The sequence below is a fragment of the Microcaecilia unicolor genome, chromosome 10 (assembly GCF_901765095.1).
Source record: "Microcaecilia unicolor chromosome 10, aMicUni1.1, whole genome shotgun sequence".
Classification (NCBI taxonomy): Eukaryota; Metazoa; Chordata; class Amphibia; order Gymnophiona; family Siphonopidae; genus Microcaecilia; species Microcaecilia unicolor.
This window is the reverse complement of record NC_044040.1, coordinates 94,623,795-94,645,455: the sequence shown is the minus strand read 5'-3', so window position 1 is coordinate 94,645,455 and position 21,661 is coordinate 94,623,795. Positions and strand designations below refer to the sequence as shown.

At 43.4% G+C, this 21,661-nt stretch overlaps 1 protein-coding gene across 1 annotated transcript in view; it reads left to right on the top strand.

The window, feature by feature from the left end:
• The window catches only part of CHRM2 (cholinergic receptor muscarinic 2), an 81,802-nt gene extending 61,944 nt beyond the window's left edge, over positions 1-19,858 (top strand). Inside the window, exon 2 of the mRNA XM_030216964.1 lies at positions 18,376-19,858. Coding sequence (XP_030072824.1) covers positions 18,406-19,818 — 1,413 coding nt within the window. The 5' untranslated portion in view covers positions 18,376-18,405 and the 3' untranslated portion in view covers positions 19,819-19,858. The remainder of the gene's footprint in view (positions 1-18,375) is intronic.
• Positions 19,859-21,661: the final 1,803 nt, after the last annotated feature.

The following is a 21,661-nucleotide window of genomic DNA, read 5'->3' as shown; positions in this document are numbered from 1 at the left end:
CATCGACGATTTTGATCTTGCCACCGTGATTTTTCCATCGATGACATCGAGGATTCCCAGCGGCTTCAAAAAGTGTGGTCGCTGCAGCCGGGCCATCTCGCTTTCCGACACCCACGCTTGGTATATTCAGTGCCTTGGGCCTAAGCATAACCCTAAAGCGTGTAAATTGGGTCAGCCTTAAAAAGCGGACACAGGTGTTGAGGCAAGCTCAGCGGGATCGTCTGTTTAGAGCTGGGCCCAGTCCTTCGGTGTCGACGTCAACAGCATCAGCATTGGCGACGTCGGCTTCGGCTTCGGCACAGGAGATGGCATCGACCTCGGGAGAGCAGGTAACACCGGCTCGAAGACCACCCCTCGCTGGGAGCAGTGAGCAGTTGAGTGGGCCTCCACCTGCCTCGAAGGCCCCTGCTGTGCAGGCCCATCGGGAACGACCTTTCTCGGACCCGACCCCGAGGAGGCGTGTGGACTCTATGTCCTCCTCGTCGGTACCGAGGAGCACCGATGATGTGCATCAATGGAAAAATCAGAAGCATCGTCATCGGTCTCCTCCTTCACACGGTACCGAGAGCTGATGGCCTGGATGTTGAGGGTGTAAATTTTGCTTCCTTGGGTCTTTCTGAGGGTGTCTCCTGAGTCTTGCTTGCTTCCAGGAAAGATTCCACTAAAAAGAGTTACTCTTTCCGGTGGAGGAGGTTTGCCGTCTGGTGTGATAGTAAGGCCCTAGATCCTCGATCTTGTCCTACACAGACCCTGCTTGAATACCTTCTACACTTATTGGAGTCTAGTCTTAAAACCAACTCAGTAAGATGCCACCTTAGTGCAATTAGTGCTTATCATTTCCGTGTAGAGGGTAAGCCCATCTCTGGACAGCCTTTAGTTGTTCGATTCATGAGAGGTTTGCTTTTGTCAAAGCCCCCTGTCAAACCTCCAACAGTGGAATGGGATCTCATCGTCGTTCTCACCCAGCTGATGAAACCTCCTTTTGAGCCACTGGATTCCTGCCATCTGAAGTACTTGACCTGGAAGGTCATTTTCTTGGTGGCTGTTACTTCAGCTCGTAGAGTCAGTGAGCTTCAAGCCTTAGTAGTTCATGCTTCTTACACCAAATTCCATCATAACAGAGTAGTCCTCCGCACTCACCCTAAGTTCCTGCCAAAGGTGGTGTCGGAGTTCCATCTGAACCAGTCAATTGTCTTGCCAACCTTTTTTCCCCGTCCTCATACCCGTCCTGCTGAACGTCAGTTGCACACATTGGACTGCAAGAGAGCATTGGCCTTCTATCTGGAGCAGACAAGCCCCCACAGACAGTCCGCCCAAATGTTTGTTTCTTTTGACCCCAATAGGAAGGGGGTTGCTGTCGGGAAACGCACCATCTCCAGTTGGCTAGCAGATTGCATTTCCTTTACTTATGCCCAAGCTGGGCTGACTCTTGAGGGTCGTGTCATGGCTCATAGTGTTCGAGCCATGGCAGTGTCACTGGCCCACTTGAAGTCAGCCACTATCGAAGAGATTTGCAAGGCTGCGACATGGTCATCGGTCCATACATTCAGATCGCATTACTGCCTTCAGCAGGATACCCGACACGACAGTCGGTTTGGACAGTCGGTGCTGCAGAATCTGTTCGGGGTTTAGAATCCAACTCCACCCTTCTAGGCCCTGTTTTATTCTGTTCAGGCTGCACTCTCAGTTAGTTGTTCTCCGTAGGTCAATTCTTGTTATGTCCTCACCGTTGCGAGGCCCAATTGACCCTTTTTGTTATTTTGAGTGAGCCTGTGTGCTAGGGATACCCCATCAGTGAGAACAAGCAGCCTGCTTGTCCTCGGAGAAAGTGGAAGATACATACCTGTAGCAGGTATTCTCCGAGGACAGCAGGCTGATTGTTCTCACAAACCCTCCCTCCTCCCCTTTGGAGTTGTTTTTGTTTCATTTTTGCTATTCATTTAACTGAGTGGGAGCGGTCGCGCATCGGCGAGAAGATAGCCGCGCATGCGTGGTGGGTGTGCCCTGCGCGCTGGACCTCCCGCGAGACTTGTGAAGTTTGCTAGGGAAACTTTTCGGTTCTGAGGGGCTGCCGTGGACGTCACCCATCAGTGAGAACAATCAGCCTGCTGTCCTCGGAGAATACCTGCTACAGTTATGTATCTTCCGCTTTGTTCTCTATTGGACACACTCAGTTGTGGCTGCCTATGGGGTGGGGGAGGGGAAGAGGCCCTGAGAATGGATGTGTGCATCCCTCATGGTCAAGGATTCCCCATTCTCTGTTCTTTGAATTCAAATCTTACCTCTATTTTCACCAGGTTCACGGGTATCCACAGCTTGTAGTTTTTCTCCAGCTTTGCACCTCATGTGTCTCCCTGCTAGGTTCCATCCTTCTTTATATGGTGAACCCCAGTCCCCTGTTATGAAGTGCCCACCCATTCTCAAGGTTGTTGGGAGTGGGGAGGGGGGGAAGCATATATGCACTGAATGTCTTTTCCACATTATTCAACACAGTCCTACAATCCTCCATAGTTCTGGAACAACATTTCTAAATTCTATCCTGCAAACTATTTTCAAGGTGGCCACAGGTGCGTGCCTACCACAGCCTTGAGGGAGAGGGGTTCTGGTTACAGTTCCTATTCAAAATTACCTGCAGGTGGCTACAGCCTGGTGCCTTATATAATTCCCCTAGCCTGTGCCCTTCTGTACCTGATGTATTATATTGCAATTGTGATGAAGTAAACATCCATCTAATGCTTTTACCCTTGTTTTCCCTTTTCTCCTCAGCACTATATACCATTGCTTATACCTTCATTTTGAAAAGATGACCCAGCTGTTTGTAGCTCCTTCCTGGCCCTCACCAATGTGGTTTGGTTGTGGGTAAGGATGTCTGGTGATCAAAGAGCAAACATCATCTATGCGCTACCTGTGGTTATCTCCAAGTTTCTACTTGGCAGATCACTAGTGCTAGACAACATACCTATTATTTACACAACTCTGTGCTGTGGCGCTCTATGGTAAGGGGGGAGAGGCTGGATGGGCATTTGTGTTCCTCAACAGAAATGCCCACCCAGCCTCCCCCCCCCCACCCCATACCATACAGCCATGTAGTTTGGAAGGAACAGGTGGCCTTCTGTATGGCCACACTTATCACACGTGTATACCAAAGTTTCTTTGTCTCAGGTCACCTATCATGCAACCCAGATTACTGCTTCCTCTCACATCAACCCCAGCATTTGATAATAACACATATGTAGTGCACAAAGTACACACAGACCCTGGTCAGTGCCAAAAGTGTAACATTGTATTGTAACTATATACAATAAAAAAACTATTTACAATTCTCCCCCCCCCCCCCCAAACACCCCCCAAAACATTCTCCCCTCCCCTATACCTCCCACTCCAAATTCTCCCGCAGGAACAGGTGGCCTTCTGTATGGCCACACTTATCACACGTGTATACCAAAGTTTCTTTGTCTCAGGTCACCTATCATGCAACCCAGATTACTGCTTCCTCTCACATCAACCCCAGCATTTGATAATAACACATATTGTAAGAAGGAAGAGGCTGTCCTACTCTGGTTAGGCCCCTAGAGGGCGCTGTACCCGTAAAATGTCCAGGGAGAAGGGCTGGGTGAGTCTCTAAAGGGAGCCAGAAAGGGGAGGTATAGCTGGAGGTCGCTAGGACCGGGGAGAGTCCTGGAGGTGGAAACAGGTGCAGCAGGTTATGGGCTGGGTCCTGTTTGGCCATTAACTACTTAATACCCCACCTGGGTGGTGAGGAGGCGAAAGGAGAGCTAGCGGCTGAAGAAGAGAGCTGGTAGCTGGAGATCCCCATGTGAAGTACTGGCTGAGCCCTGTAGGCTGGTGGTGAACTGTGTGCAAAGCAAGGAAGCTGGCTGGGGTAAGAAGGCCCTAGATAACCAGGTAGTAGAACTGTGTGTTCTGAAGAGGTACTGTGTGTCCCAGCTGAAAAGACTGTGTGTCTAAAACAGTGAAGAGGTACTGGGTGTCCCAGAGGAAGAGACTGCGGGTCCGGGGACTGTATGTCCGGGGACTGAGTTAATACTGAGCCCAAAGGCCTGTGTGAGAGGGCTCAGGGGGACGAAATCTATGAATGTTGAACTGTGCAAGAAGAAATGTTAAAGGAAGATTGCACTGAGTAGGAACAATGAAATGGTTAAGCTGGAAGAACTGTTGAAGCTTGTAGCTTGTGAAAGTGTTTTAAGCTAAAAGAAGTGTGCCCCAGAGGCTGGAATAAAGTTGGGTATGAAAATAGCCTGATTGGTGAAACCTGACTGTGTTTGCTTTTTGAGAAGCAGGTCACCCTGAGCAGAAAAGGGTGGTAGATTAATTTGCATAAATCTGCATACTGAGAACCAGCTCACCCTGAGTGAAAGAGGGACCTGGGATCCTGAGGTGGGAACTTCACCATCTGCACATTAGCCTCATCATTTATCACAAATGGTGTCAGGAGTGGGATATTCACTGAACATCCATGTGGGAGCAGTGGAGTCCAGATCAGACCAGATGAGGGGTCGGCGTGAGATGGAGGTGTACCTGGAGGTTCCAGAGGCTGTGGTTCCAGAAGCCCGTCGAGGGGGCCAACACTAGCAAAAGCGCTTTGCTCACCTACCCCAGGTAAAGGGTACCTACGGGGGAGGTGAGAATGGATACGAAAGTGAGAACTGGAGGCTTGGGAGTGGCTGTAGGGGATGGAGGAGGCCACAAACCCCTTCCCAGGAGGGGGGGCGGACACACAGGGAGGTGCAGCACAAGTGAGGGGGCCAGGAGAGAAAACAGGCCACACTTGGATTATGTTTTTTGTGATTGCAGGCTGCACCCCATCGGACGGCCAGGAAGGATGGAGGCCAGAGAAAAGTTCAAGCCGGAGGAGAGAAGGCCCGAGCACTCACCGGAGTCAATTACCGCTGGAGAGGATCTATTAAAGCTGGACATTAAGAACCAGGTTTTGGGGACTTGCAGGGGATAAGGGTCTGATAGAACCAGCTGTTAAGTCCCAATACCGTCGCCAGGTGACCCCTTTCTCGGAGGGAGCATGGTAGTGTCGGGTGCCCAGGAGGTAAAGGGTAGGGCCCGGGCCATGTGGGGTGCTAAGAGAAAGATAAGGGACCTTGGGCGGGCTAGGTGACCCCTCTCTCGGAGGGCTCATGGTAGTGGCGGGCGCCCAAGAGGCGGGAGGGGGCTGCAGGAGAAGAGGGTCAGGTAGGGCCCGCTGCAGTGGGAACCCCTCGGGCCTGGTAAATGGGAAGGGCCCGGGGCCATGGGATGTGCTAAAGGAGGGAGGGCTGGAGGAGCCTAGATGGGGCGGGGTTGGTGAGGCCCAGGGGATAGAACAGGGATGAGCCTGGAAAAGTGTATGCCCTCTTGGAAGAATTGCTGCTCCTCAGTGGAAAAGGCTTACAGAGTGGCTGAGGTTGAGCAGCAAATATCTTAAGGGTGGGGGTATGTAAGAAGGAAGAGGCTGTCCTACTCTGGTTAGGCCCCTAGAGGGCGCTGTACCCGTAAAATGTCCAGGGAGAAGGGCTGGGTGAGTCTCTAAAGGGAGCCAGAAAGGGGAGGTATAGCTGGAGGTCGCTAGGACCGGGGAGAGTCCTGGAGGTGGAAACAGGTGCAGCAGGTTATGGGCTGGGTCCTGTTTGGCCATTAACTACTTAATACCCCACCTGGGTGGTGAGGAGGAGAAAGGAGAGCTAGCGGCTGAAGAAGAGAGCTGGGAGTTGGAGCTGGTAGCTGGAGCTGGAGATCCCCATGTGAAGTACTGGCTGAGCCCTGTAGGCTGGTGGTGAACTGTGTGCAAAGCAAGGAAGCTGGCTGGGGTAAGAAGGCCCTAGATAACCAGGTAGTAGAACTGTGTGTTCTGAAGAGGTACTGTGTGTCCCAGCTGAAAAGACTGTGTGTCTAAAACAGTGAAGAGGTACTGGGTGTCCCAGAGGAAGAGACTGCGGGTCCGGGGACTGAGTTAATACTGAGCCCAAAGGCCTGTGTGAGAGGGCTCAGGGGGACGAAATCTATGAATGTTGAACTGTGCAAGAAGAAATGTTAAAGGAAGATTGCACTGAGTAGGAACAATGAAATGGTTAAGCTGGAAGAACTGTTGAAGCTTGTAGCTTGTGAAAGTGTTTTAAGCTAAAAGAAGTGTGCCCCAGAGGCTGGAATAAAGTTGGGTATGAAAATAGCCTGATTGGTGAAACCTGACTGTGTTTGCTTTTTGAGAAGCAGGTCACCCTGAGCAGAAAAGGGTGGTAGATTAATTTGCATACTGAGAGCCAGCTCACCCTGAGTGAAAGAGGGACCTGGGATCCTGAGGTGGGAACTTCACCATCTGCACATTAGCCTCATCATTTATCACAATATGTAGTGCACAAAGTACACACAGACCCTGATCAGTGCCAAAAGTGTAACATTGTATTGTAACTATATACAATAAAAAACTATTTACAATTCTCCCCCCCCCCCCCCCAAACACCCCCCAAAACATTCTCCCCTCCCCTATACCTCTCTCTCCAAATTCCCCCGCAGCGACTCTATTACCAGCAGCACGAGCCTGCTGTGAGTCTCCTGCCGCTCCCCCACAGAGTGCCGCAGTGCTACCACCCCCTGCAGCAACTGGTTGACTACAGCAACCAGATGCTGCAGGAGTTGCAGTACTGCGGCACTGTTGTCTGTAGCTGCTGGTGTGGGTGGAGCTGCTGGTGTGGGTGGAGCTGGTGTTGCTGGGGCTGGTGGGTGCTCCTCACCCTCCAGAGGAGGCATATCTTCCCATGCCTCAGCCTCCTCCTCCTCGGCCTCCTCCTCCTCAGCCTCCACCTCAGCCTCCTGGGCTTTCTCCTGCCACCGCTGCCGCCCTGTGTATGTAATAGGATTGTCTTTGAGATCAGCACATCCAACATGGCTTGCCTAGTGCAGGAGCTGGCTGGCCTGAGGTGGGGGGTGGAGAAAGGTGTGGTGAGCCCTGGGCTATACCCATGGGGTGTGAGATGCACGAGATGACATGACAGGGAACCCTGGATGCTGGTCTGACACAGAGTACACAGGCAGACCACACTCATTGCTTAGCAGCATGTTTGCATTATGATTTGTGACTATGGTTGGCTGGCCATTTTGGGGGTTTGATTTTATTTTTTTTGTATTTTTGGGGGGGAAGCACATAACTTTAATATGAGGCAATGACATCCACTCTGAGTAGGACCTCAGATAGGAATACCATGAAACAGTATCCACCCCAGAAAGGGGGATACAGAAGTGAGGCACGTCATCTCATTCATCTCAGAGGAGGTTAGTTGCAGCCACACTTATAGGAGGGTAGCTGCAACCTCAGGCCTTGATCTGGGACAGAGGTGTTATGACTTACTAGTTGCCTATTAGCCACATGGAAACTGATATTGTACAGCACATTTGCATTATTAATGAATGTGCATGTGCCCATATCACTGATTACCCTTGAATGCAGACTACAGTTTGTGCTTACATTGCTGATGGAGCTCTTATATGTGTAGCTACAGGAGGGGGCCCTAATAGCCCAGGAGGGGGGGTGAGCAAACACTTACCTCTCCAACCTGTCCCTTATCTCACCCCAGGCTTGGATGGAGAGAGTCCTGGGGGGCAGGTGGTAGTGGTGCCTAAACACAATTCTTCTGTGCTTTAAGCACAGGTGCACTAGGCATAGAGTCTCCTGCTCACTAAAATTTGGTTCTCTCTGGAGTGACATGTTTCTCAGTGAATAACCGTTGGAAATTGTGCATCGCCTTATATGGACGCCCATGCGTGATGACCGTCTTTACATGTACAGCTCCATATATGGACGACCATCCCATATATAGAGAGGTCAGTACATGCACGTCTTGGCATCTATAATGGCTCCACACATGGATGACCATGACGCATGGACGTTCATGGACTGTTGTAACGCGTGCGGGGCCTACGTGTGGAGTTTTCCTTATATGGATCATTATCAAGTGTGCAAACTTCATATATACACAATAAAATATGTATGTTCCTTATATTTCCCATAGCTGCATGTCCACAAGTACTACTACTACTACTACTACTTAGCATTTCTATAGCGCTGCCAGGTTACGCAGCACTGTACAAGTTTAAACATGTGGAAGGACAGTCCCTGCTCAAGAGAGCTTACAATCTAAAGTACAGTGCATGTAGTTGCGGACATCCAGGTACGGGGAAAATATAAGGAACATTGAGAAGTATAAAGTACCATAACAAGGACGCGTTTGTCACATAACTCCCTCCGGTTTACCTTAACTTAGTTGATGATCCATTAGTTAAGCTAGATAGGAGCAAGCCCCATTCACTCCTTCCCCTAGTGGCTCCTGCTTGAGAATGTTGAGACTACTGCTATAGTTACGGCTACCATTTTTAAGCAGGAGCCACCAGGGGCAGGAATGAGTAGGATTTGCTTTGGCCTCACTTAGCCGCTGAACCATCAATGAAGGTAAGGTATGGCCTAATGAGATTTTGGGGGGGGGGGGGGGGGTAAGTAGGAAAGTGGGGTTGATACTTCTAGGAGAGGCTTCTGTTGTTGAGGAGAGGGGCTGGGAGGGGGTTCAGACATGTTGGGGAGCAGGAGGGGAAATCTGATATCCCCTTTGGCATACTTTCCAAGCATGCCCTGTTTATGCACATACGCTTTGTTCAATTTTCTAGAATATGCTGTACATGTTGAAAAAATTTCATAAAATTATCTCTTTTGTAGCTTTGAGAAATGTTCAGTAAATAAAGTCCTTAATTATATAAATAGTACTCTCTTTTTTCCTGTATCTGTGAGCCTCACCCACAATGTTAGTTCTTCATGCCTACGATAGTAACATGAAGTGCAATTTTATAAACTGAGTGCTAATATTTACTCACACATTGCATAAATGTTTAGAATGCTACCATATCCTGCAAGCAGATATATATGCCAGTATGCCACATTAGTCACATTTTTACAGATTAGTGTTTATCTTGCATTTTGTGCATATTTGGCCGGGGAGATATATACACGAGAAGAGCATGAGTGGGATATAGATGGGGCTCTCACTTACATATATAAATTACACATGTTTCTGCTGTATGTAGGTGCTTATGACTGGTGTAAGTGCAGGCACCTAAATGTTAGGCACATCAATGTTAGGCAGTAAAATGTTTGGCAGGCACTTGATTATGCTAGTATTCTATAACAAAACCTAGGTGCCTAGATTCTGGTATAGAACAGGCTCCTAGAGATAAGACAAAAAAGTGGGAGTTGGACCACGGATGCCAAAGACTGGAAAGACGTGTATTTAAGATAAAAAGTTTATTGAGTGGAAAGACTCGACACAAACGTTGTGTTTCAGCCGCTAGGCCTGCATCAGGAGTCTACAATAAAAATATACATTCATAATGAAAATAGTATAATAAGTGAATTCAATTAAAAACACATAAAATAATCAAATATAGAACCATACACAAATACATAGAGACGATGTACTTGGTTATAACATATGAGTGCAATAATAAATATGAACGCTACAATAAGTGAATTCAACTAAAAACACATAAAATAATCAAATAAAAGAATGATAAAAATCATACACAGATACATAGAAACGATGTACTTGATTATAACATATGAGCACAATGATAAATATGATCTAGAAAGAAGTTATGATAAAACCATATGCAAATACAAAAAAGATACTCGGTCATAATATATGAGTATAATAATAAATGTTGTCTGAAGAAAGATAGACAAATTAAATAACTTCATAGCGCATGCAGATATATGAAAGGAATTATGTAATTAAGTAAATAACTTCACAGCACTTGCAAATATATGAAAAGAATTATGTAATTAAGTAAAGGATATTTCAATATATGTACCAAAAATGTTACATAAATGATCAAAGGAAAAAAATAAAATAAATAATAATAATAAAAATAATAGACAAAAGGAAGAAATGTGACTAAGTAAAAAATAAGAAATAATGAAAAAGTAAAAAAATTATTTAAAAATATGGAAAATATTAAAAAAATAAAATTTGAAAAAATTAAAGAAAATTAAAAAAAATTATTGTTATGAAAAAATATATTTAAAAAGTACAAAAATAAAAAATCAAAATTATATATATATATATATATATATATATTGTAAATTTTAATATACAATTTATTGTCAATGCTTCATCTAACAATGTTTTAGTAAGTAGTGTTTTGGGAATATAACAAGTGTATTTAAAGAGATGGAAAAATAAATGGAAAAACATGTATATATTGGATTAGTTTAGTGAATAGTTTCCTTTTATCTAGCAGTGTGTTGATATAATAACAATAATGCATATGCATATATTTAATCAGATAAACCACGATTTTAAAGAATTTTTCACCATATATAGATATAAAAAAAATATGTGTGTGATAAAAAATATGGTCACAGAATATACAGAAAAAAACATATGGGAATTGAAACCGGAGGATTATATCAACACATATAAATGTAGTATAGTGAAAACGATTAATGGCTATAAATTATAAACATGTATTATCTATATAGGGAAAAAAACAACAACACGTCTCTTTTAGTGTGGTATGGGGAATAGTGCATTGCCATTGAAATGCAAATATATGCGTTTAAAAAGAAATGACCAATGCCTGTGTGTAAGGTAAAGCACATGGTGATGAACCGAATGAATTAGAGCCATGAAAGCACTGTGGGATAGATGCACTAAACATAACGAGCCTTTAACAAATACCTTGGCATGCACTAAAGGCCATTTTCGGAGGACGGTAGCAGGGCCGGCCCTAGGGTTTCTAGCGCCCTCCTGCAGTCTATTAGTTGGTGCCCCTACCCATCCAGAGGTGGGATCACTATGGCTCCGCCCCCACAGTAGACACACCCCTTTTACCAGCCATGGCATCATTGAAAATATTACACCAGTATAGAAGAAAAATAACTTAGCACACAGACCAGGAATTAGGAGAACAGACAGTCTTGCCAACTCTGAAAAACAATGTGTTATCAAAATTTCAGAATCTAACAAACAGATCCCTGTTCAGACACTTGGCCTTGCAGTCACACATGTAGAACAGAGATAGCCCATCTTCAAATTCTTCAAAAATTAACCTGAAATCCTAAGAAGTTAGACTCTGCATGCAGCACAATAGCCTTCCCATCGAGCAAAGCTTAGGATCTAGCTAGGACAGACTTAATCAGCATAAACTAACATATTCTACAATCTGAGTTGGACAGACTAACCGGAGTTACTGAAGTGGGAATGAGAGATAGGTGATGGTTAGGAATTGAAAGCAGGCATCTAGCCCTCCTGTCCTGTGAGTTGCTGTGTTGGGGGTGGGAGTGGAAAAGGGTGGGTCAGGTGCAGCACTAAACAGCAGTCTCTGACAAAACAAGGGTCCAGGCTCTGCTGTGCTGTCTCTGTCTGAGCCCTCTCTGGGCAGAGGTTAGCTGAGCTCCCACAAGTTATTTCAGAGCCAGATTCAGTTGGAGCAGTGACATCCTCTGACAAACACAAGGAGGGGGGAGGGGACGGGACAGAGAGCTGACAGCTTTGGAGCCAGACTGAGATGAGCAGCAGAGATTAGATACTGAAAAACAAAAGCCTCAGCAGAGCTTGATTGCTTGCAAAGCGGTGCCCTTGAAGGCAGGCGCCCCCCTGCAGTGCTTACCGGGTTAGACGGCCCTGGATGGTAGCACATCTTAGCACTTACAAAGTATATGATGGCTCATTACCGAAACAAAGGATGAAAACAAACACTGACCTGTTCAAACAGTGGCTGGTTGCACACTGATGCTCCGGAGTGCAGGATTACCTGTCTGCAAGCAAATGTTCCAAGGTGCATTGGAGCCGACTCTGTGGGTGCTTGAGCACCCCCAATATTGAGAAAATTCCTTGTATGTGTTCAGGGAGGGGTTATTTTCATTGGGCTTAGCACCCCCAATAATTTTGAAAAGTTGGCTCCTATGCCAAGGTGCAGGATAAATCGTCTGCATGCAATAGAAGTCCAATATAAAAGTGGATGTTGGTCTAAAAAAAGGGGGGGGGGGGAATTTATAAGCGTCTGAGTGATGTAATATGTGGTAAATGAAAAATGTGGCAATAGTGAATCTGGTGTCTTGCAAGAGTAAAAAAAAGTGAACGAGGTAATGAAAATATGTTTAGAAACTGGAATGATAAAAATACGTGTATATATATAATAGACAACTTAGAACAATGTGTGGTATTATTGCTAATATTTGTCAGAGCGGAAGCTACTGACAGCAGAGTAATTACAAACAAATTGAATCTGTGGTCAACTTAATGAAAGAAAAGAGAACCATCTCTGAAGGTAGTATGCTGTAATGTTTGCCCTTTCTGTTAGATCTAACTATTGCAATGAACATATGCTTAACAGCAGGGCTTACCTTTAAAAAGACCTTTGGTAAAGAAAGTGCACTTGCCAGCGAAGCAGGAGTAGAACGTTATTCAAAATGTGGCGTTTGAACAGATGATTCGTTTTGAAAGCAAAAAGGTGCCAAAAAACACGGAAATGACGTCAGGTGATGATTTTTTTTTTTTTTTTGATACTGGCAGTGAGGATACTTGTAAAATAAAATAAAACATGTTTTGTTAAAAGATGTTTCTTTATATTGTTTGTTTTATGTTTGGGATAAGGGACCTGTAAAGTGGTTTTAAGAGACAGAGACAAGAACACCTGATGGGGTTGTGACATTGAGGCAGCCATGGGCATAATTCTGAGAAATCATATTAAGGGTTAATTTTGGTTAAAGGTGCTCAAATACTATTTCTGCAAATTCTCAGTTTTGCAAGTACAGTGGAGGAATGCAGGCTGGAATTAATTACTAGAACTCTGTTGAGCAAAAGGTTAGGAAAGGTCAGTGAGAAATGAAACTCTGTCCTTTGTGAATTGCCAATGCTAGCTGGCACATCTGTATACTATTAAATCTTGAGGGGATATTATTATGAATGGACAAAGGAATGAGCCAGATATATTGTAGTTTAAGATTAGATAGAAATACTGTTTAGAGAGAGGCAATAGATTAGAATTTAGAAGTTCTTGATATCTAGAATATGTCTTATAAGGATGCTTACTTTAGAATATGCTGTATTCTGTGTAAATTAATAATTCTGTGTGGAATGTTTGTTCAACTCTTTGTCTGACTTTCTAAGCAAAGACTGCAGTGAAGAGGCCAACATGTGTTTTGAGTTTTCTGTGGTCTTAGCAAGTTCTGTGAAGGAAGCTGATAGGTGAAAGAGGTCAGGACTAGTCAGCTCTCTTCTCCTTGATTAATTATAGGTAAAATGTAGAAATGGTCTTGAAAGTAATAACCTGATATGTATGCTATTAAGTAAGATTGGCCCTTGACCCCTTTAATGAATGCCAGAGTTTAGTTAGCAGTTAGTACTAGGAATATGAGAATAACCAATGTCAGATTGGGCCTCTTAGTCTCTAAGGGAACCCAGTTTAAGCTATAGATGAGAAATCAATCATAATGAGAAATGTAAGAGACTGGAGCCCAAATGTCTGGTGTAAGGGGCCCCAGGTCACAGGTCAGTTTAGGATGTCTGGAACCTATGTAACTGATATTTGTATAGAGCTGATTGGTTGAGGCAAGGTAATCAATCTATTCCTTAACCAATTGGAGAGTAAGGGGGCTAGGCTAGGCTAGATAGAACTGTATTTAAGTGGGAGCAGAAGCAGTTTACGTCAGAAGGAGCTCAGAAGAAAGAGAAGGACAGAAGGAGCTCAGAAGAGAAAGAAGGACAGAAGGAACAGACAGAAGAAGGAGAAGACAGCATAAGAAGAGAAGCAGCTGAGAGAAAGACACAGAGAGCTGAGAGAGAGACAAAGAGAGCTGAGAAAGAGAAGAAGAGACTTAATGCTGATGTTCTACTTTGTTTGCTGGCAAATAAAGAAGATTTCTCTCTCATTCTGGTGTGCTGTCTGACTCCTGAAGTATCATAAATTCATGCATCCATTCCTGCAACAACATAGCGTTAAAAACAGTCTGACGTGTTGGAGTGGGTGTGAATAAATTGATGAAATGATTTGTGAATGATGAATGAATACGACAAAATTACAGCTACTTGCATATGCTAGAAAATGGTGATAATAAAAAAATGTAATTAATAAAACAAAGTAATAAAATATATTTTAAAAATGTATTAAAAATATATATACCATATTGTTGAGAGTAATAAACCGGTATGAATTGCAGATGAGAGATGTGTACAGATGTTTAAAGCAATGATGATGTGGCTATCGCATGAGGAATATGATGTCCGTGAGAATAAAAAATACATCCAAAACGTTTATGTGTAAACATCTTTTTTTTTTTTTTAATGTCGACAAGATGGATGTTAAAGAGGTTAATAATGCACATTACATTCGATGTTGTGAAAGTGGTAAAAGGATATATACATAAGAATGAATATAACGAATAGAAAAAGTGAAAAAAATAGAAAAAAATAAAGATAAAATTAAAAATTACAAAAAAATAAAAATAAAAAAATTAGAAAACAAAAAATTAGAAAAAATATAATATATAGAAAATATATATATATTTTTTTTATTAATCTTTTCATTTATTACATTCACAATAATTAACATCATAAATGTATACAGAAAGAGCAAATATTTCAATACAAAGAAAATAATATTTCCCTCACATATATTCTTTAATAATTGACCTTAGACCAGGTGATCCAAGAAAGGAAATAATTACAAAGAAATAAAAAAAAAAGAATTAAGTCATTCTTTGTGAGGGAAGAGGGTCAATCGTTGGTTGCAGTCGGTACCGTGATATCTACAGGAAGCTGTTGGAGGGGATTCTTCATTTGTTCCTTTAACTCCACAAATTCTCATAATTTCTTAGGCTCAAAGAAAAGGTAATTATTTGAATCTAGAGAAATAAAACATTTACAAGGGAATCGGACCATAAAGGTCCCACCAAGGGCCATCACCCTCTATAGAAAATATATTTAAAAATATCAAAAATAATAGAAATAAGTTAGAATTTGTCACTGATAAGTTGAAAACAAAAAATGATGAAAATTAAAAATTAAGGATTAAACACAAAATGTGTAATGAGAGAATGTTTATGAAATACTTGTGAAAACATTTTTCATAAATATTGTGTGTGAAGTACAAATATGGGAACAATTTTAGTGTGATTATAGGACAGACTAAATATGAAAAGGAGAATGAATGTTAATTTAGTGCTAATAAGTTCTCCCGTGGGACGTTTGAGTTCTCTGCCCTTGGCGGATTCTCTTGAAGATAGAATAGGCTCCTACCACATAGCCTCAGGACGCCTAAATGGAGGTGCCCAGTTATATAATACCCCTGTAGGGCTTGGTATTCAGCCAGGTTGGTAGTGTAAAGATAAGCATAAGCCCTGGAGGCACTATCCATTTAAGGAGCATCACTGAATACAGATATAGGCAATGACTGTGCTGGCAATCATCTTTTTAATTTTGGGCTGGTGTTCAACAGGCCTCAATTAAATTACTCCTGCCAGAATTCTGTGCCTCAAAAATTAAAATTGTGCTAAAAAAAAAAATCAAAATTATACGCACAAAGTTTGCGAATTCTGTAAAATTCTGCGCACAAAACTTTCAAATTTTTTGCAGCCCCCTTCCTCTCACCCACAGCATCCCCTTTTTATAGCCCCTCCCATCCACAGCATCCCTTTTTTTAAACAGCCACCTATAGCAGCCGCCTTTGACACCGTCAATCATAATCTACTTCTTGACACACTGTCCTCATTTGGGTTCCAGGGCTCTGTCCTCTCCTGGTTCTCCTCGTATCTTTCCGAACGCACCTTCAGAGTATTTTCTAATGACTCTTCTTCCACCCCCTTCCCGCTCTCTGTTGGGGTCCCTCAAGGATCTGTCCTTGGACCGCTTCTTTTCTCGATATATTCTTTTCTCTTCCCTGGGCTCGTTGATCTCATCACATGGTTTCCAGTACCATCTCTATGCTGATGACACCCAGCTTTACCTCTCCACTCCCGACATCACAGTTGAAACCCAGGCCAAAGTTTCGGCCTGCCTTTCAGATATCGCTGCCTGGATGTCCAACCGGCATCTGAAACTGAACATGGCAAAGACTGAGCTCCTTGTCTTTCCACCCAAACCCTCTTCTCCTCTTTCCCCACTTTCTGTCTCTGTTGACAATGCCCTCATCCTCCCCGTCTCTTCAGCCCGCAATCTCGGAGTCATTTTTGACTCCTCCCTCTCCTTCTCTGCCCATATCCAGCAGACAGCTAAGACCTGTCGCTTCTTCCTCTATAATATTAGCAAAATTCGCCCATTCCTCTCTGAACAGACCACCCGAACCCTCGTCCACTCGCTCGTTACCTCTCGTCTTGACTATTGCAACCTTCTCCTCGCTGGCCTCCCGCTTAGCCACCTATCCCCTCTTCAATCTGTCCAAAATTCCGCCGCACGTCTTATCTACCGCGTGAACCGATACTCTCATATCACCCCTCTCCTCAAGTCGCTTCACTGGCTCCCGATCCGCTACCGTATACAGTTCAAGCTTCTCCTATTGACCTTCAAGTGCACTCAATCTGCAGCCCCCCATTACCTCTCTACCCTCCTCTCCCCGTATGTTCCCACCCGTAACCTCCGCTCTCAGGACAAATCACTCCTTTCTGTACCCTTCACCACCGCTAACTCCAGACTCCACCCCTTCTGCCTCGCATCACCTTATGCCTGGAACAGACTTCCTGAGCCCATACGCCATGCGCCCTCCCTGCCCATTTTCAAGTCCTTACTCAAGGCCCATCTCTTCTCCCTTGCTTTTGGCGCCTAACCACCTTCCCATTCCTGATACCTACACTGACTACATAGTTTTTACCTTTAGATTGTAAGCTCTCTTGAGCAGGGACTGTCCTTCCCCATGTTTAAACTTGTACAGCGCTGCGTAACCCTGGCAGTGCTATAGAAATGCTAAGTAGTAGTAGTAGTAGTAGTAGTAGCATTCCTCCCTTTTTTTACAGCCACTCCCTCCTTCCTCCTTTTTTTTTGTACAGCCATTCCCTACCTCCCTCCAGACACCCCTGCACTCACCTGAGGTAGGAGGAGTAGGAGCTGCAGCAGGAGTACCTCTTCAGGGGCAGGAAAGAACCCCACTCTTTCTTGCCCCGCTGCCACTGCTCTCACGAGATTACTGCTTGAATTCCCGGTAGCAATTTTGAAAAAGCACTGCACTAGCAAGAAAGCAGCAGCAGCGGAGCAGGAAAGAGTGGAGTTCTTTCCTGCTCCCCAAAGAGGCCACTAGACCACCAGAAAATGCACAGATAGGCCAGGCAGCAGTGGGTGGAGAGTCGGGTGAGCGGGCGGGGGGTCAGATGAGCAGCAGGGGGTCCGTACTTTACCACAGCCCCACAGATTCTGTGGGGAAATGTTGAATTCTGCATGACTGGGGAATTCTGCGCAAATTGTGCACTCCACATTCACGCAAAATTCTGGCAGAAGTATTAGATGAAATCATATCCATTTAGGACTAAATTCTATAAATAGTACCTTGGCACAGAAAAAATTGTGCTAAGTGCTATTCTATAAATGGCATTCAAAGTTAGATGCTGTTTATAGAATACCGCTTAGCGCCAGGATCTGCGACTACATTTAGGTACAAGCACTATTCTATAAATGGCATCTGAACCCTGTTGAAAATCCTCATACCTAAGTTAAGCATGAATCCCCTTTATTCTATAACAATATGTATAAACTGCGAGAATGCTCCTAATCCGCCCATGACCCTCTCATGGCATGCTCCCTTTTTGGAGACACACTTAAAATTTACGCGCAGATCCGGGCACATAGATTTGCAGATGTAAATTTCAGTTAATACCTATCGGCACTAATTGGCTCATTAATTAAGTTACACATGTAAATTTGCATGCACAACTTAAAGTGCTATTTATAGAATTTGGGAATTAGTGACTGAATTTTGCCTCTAAATGGGTAGCTACTGGTTCCAACACTGCCCTTTCAACATACCCAGCCCATTATTATAGAGATAATGTCTGGCCTTTAATGAGTAAAATAGCCCGCTATTATAAACTTAACTTTTTAAAATATACGGATAATTATTTGTGTGTTTTCCACCTGCTGGTAAAGACATAGCTTACAAATCAGGTCCATAGTTCTTACTTCTAAAAAGGCATTCTTCACTACTAATAAGTTGTTTCCAATTAAAATAAATACTGTTTTGAAGCTTTGTAAATATTAATCATAGTTGTCTAATTCTGTCATTATCTTTTGGTGCCTTTCTTTTTTAATTATTCAATGTTTTTAATGTAATATCTATTTACAAGTTGGGAAAGCATTATAATGGTATATTGTTGTAATTATGTTTTTTTTTCTTCTACAGGTGTGAATTGCCCCTAGTAATCTCTCAGAAATGAATAACTCAACATATACAAACCCTTCTGCAGGAAATGAGACAACAATCAGGAGTCCTTATAAAACTGTGGAAGTGATCTTCATAGTCATCGTCGCTGGATCCCTCAGTCTGGTAACCATGATTGGCAATATCTTGGTTATGCTGTCCATCAAAGTCAACAGACACCTACAGACAGTAAATAACTACTTCCTATTCAGTTTGGCATGTGCTGACTTGATCATTGGTGTCTTTTCCATGAACCTGTACACTCTCTACACTGTGATTGGATACTGGCCCCTTGGTCCTGTGGTATGTGACCTCTGGTTGGCCCTTGACTATGTGGTCAGCAATGCATCTGTCATGAATCTACTTATCATCAGTTTTGACAGGTACTTTTGTGTTACCAAGCCACTGACCTATCCAGTAAGACGAACCACCAAAATGGCAGGTATGATGATTGCAGCTGCTTGGGTCCTTTCCTTTATCTTGTGGGCACCTGCAATTCTCTTTTGGCAGTTTATCGTTGGAAGAAGAACAGTTGATGAAGGGGAATGTTACATTCAGTTTTTTTCAAATGCAGCTGTTACATTTGGTACAGCCATTGCAGCATTTTATCTACCTGTCATTACTATGACTATTTTGTATTGGCAGATATCACGTGCTAGCAAGAGTAGGATAAAGAAAGACAAAAAGGAGTCACCACCAAATCAGGATCCTGTTTCACCTAGTCTGATTCAAGGCAAAATAGTGAAACCCAACAATAATAATATCCCTATTACTAAAGACGAGCTGGAGCACAGCAAAATTAAAAATGGCAAAGCTTCTATAGATGCTATGACTGAAAACTGTACCCAAGGAGTGGGAGAGGAGAAGGAGATCTCTAATGACTCAACTTCTGTAAGTGTTGTTGCTTCCAATATGAAGGAAGAGGATGCAGTCAAAGAAGCCATCACCAGAACTTCCATTTGCCAATTCCCCACCAAAGTGGAAAACTCTAAAATTACATGCATCAGAATACTTACTAAATCCTCAAAGGATCATTGTGGTGTTACCACCAATACTACTGTGGAGATTGCTCCAGGAACCAATGGGCAGAATGAGCAGAACATTGTGGCCCAAAAAATTGTCAAGATGACAAAGCAACCAGCAAAAAAGAAGCTTCCTCCATCCAGAGAAAAGAAAGTTACCAGGACTATCTTGGCTATCTTACTGGCCTTTATTATCACCTGGACTCCATATAATGTGATGGTTCTTATCAACACCTTCTGTGCAACCTGTGTACCCAATACAGTATGGACGATTGGCTACTGGCTGTGCTATATCAATAGCACTATAAACCCTGCCTGCTATGCTCTGTGCAATGCAACTTTTAAGAAAACCTTTAAGCACCTTCTTATGTGTCAGTACAAGAACATAGGAGCCACTAGATAAAAAAAAATGGAAGAGAAAGTTCAAATCATATGACAGCACATTGCACTTGTACAGAATGTACAATCACTCAATCCACTTTCTGATATTGATGTATGGATCAATTCAGTATTCAACATTTGCACTTAGAAAAAATTTATAGGCAATGAACATTTGAAAAGGGGAATTTAAGTAGAAAATAAACTGATGGAAGTTATAAACTAGGGGCACAGTTCTATACTCTCTGATAATAATCATTAGAAGGGCTTATGAGTCTATAATGTGTCAATTTTTGTGTTTTACTGTTTAATTTTTTTGCATGTATTTAACAAAACAAATGCATAGAATTAAAACAATAATAAGGTATATAATCAGAAAAAGATAAATTGAGGCACTGAACAGATGCAAAACATGAAAACGAGGATGTATTCCTAGTTGAGAGCTGCACAGTAATGTGGATCACGGGAACCCCCTGGAACCCACGGGATTCCCGTGGGGATGAGAGAAGTTGCTGTGGAATTCTCACGGGGATGGAAGAAGTTGCCATAGAATTCCTATGGGAGTTTAGTCAAAATCTTTGATGACGCCAGAATGAGCATTGGAATACACTGAGTGAGGCAATTGGTGAGCCAGAATAATGGTTGGAATGCATTGAGTGAAGCAATTGGAGTGCCAGAACAAGACTTGGAACTCATTGGTTGAATAATGAATACTATCCAAAAAATTATGGAAAGCTGCTGGGGTTGGGAGGAAATGGAGGGCTGTGAGCAAGTAAGTAATAGCATTGACTTCTGTTGATATGGGTGGGGATGGAAGAGATTAATTGTGGGGATGGGTGGGGATGGAATGGATCTTAGCAGGTATGGGTGGGTATGGGACAGGCGAGGATGGGTAAAATTTATGAGGCCATGCAACTCTCTAGTTCCCTGAGCTCACAGTTTAGCTACTTGAACAAGGCTTAATTTTAATAGACATAGAGGGACATTTTTGATATGATGTCTAAGTTGGACTTTGGACGTCCAGTTTTGTGCTAAACATCCCAAATCTGAATAGGAAATATAGCCATTTTTGAAAAAGCAAAACGTGTATCTTTTTTTTTTTAATGGCCACATGCTAGATAGCTTTGTGCTCTGTGCATTTATCTTTTTGGTCCATTAAAAAAAAAGTCCAAGTGGAAAATGTACAAAATCAAGCCATTGGGATATAGGAGGAGCCAGCAATCTTAGTAGACTGGCCACATAGACATCCCAGGAGAGCAATGGGGATCCCTAGGGGGCTCTGCTGTGGACTTCATATAACAGCTCCCAGGTACACATCTCACTGTTACCCCCTTATCTTGTCTGCTGAGCCCTCCAAAACTCACCCAAATCCCACCGCCCCCAACTGTACACAACTACAATAGCCTTTATAGGTGAAGGGGTCACCATATGTGGCTACAGTAGGTTTTTAGTCAGTTTTGGAGGGCTCACACTTTCCACTTCAAGTGTGACAAGTAGAGTGAGATATGGACCTGGGTCCCCTTCTCTACAGTCCACTGCACCGACCACTACATTACTCTAGGGACCTGCTTGCTGCTGTAATAGAACTGGCTATACCATCTGAAGCTGTCATAAAGGCTGGTAAGTACTATTTTTGGGGGGTAGAGGGGGTCATTGACCACTGGGGGAGTAAGGAGGGGTCATTCCTGATTTCCTCCAGTGGTTAACTGGTCATTTAGGGCATCTTTTTGTGCCTTATTCGTTTGAAAAATAGGTCTAGATCAAAACGTTGAAGTTTTAGCCGTAGATCTTTTCGATTTGGTCCATTATGGATGTAAAATCCAAGTGTTTGTAACACCCAAAGCCCACCCTAGTTCTGCCCCCAAAAT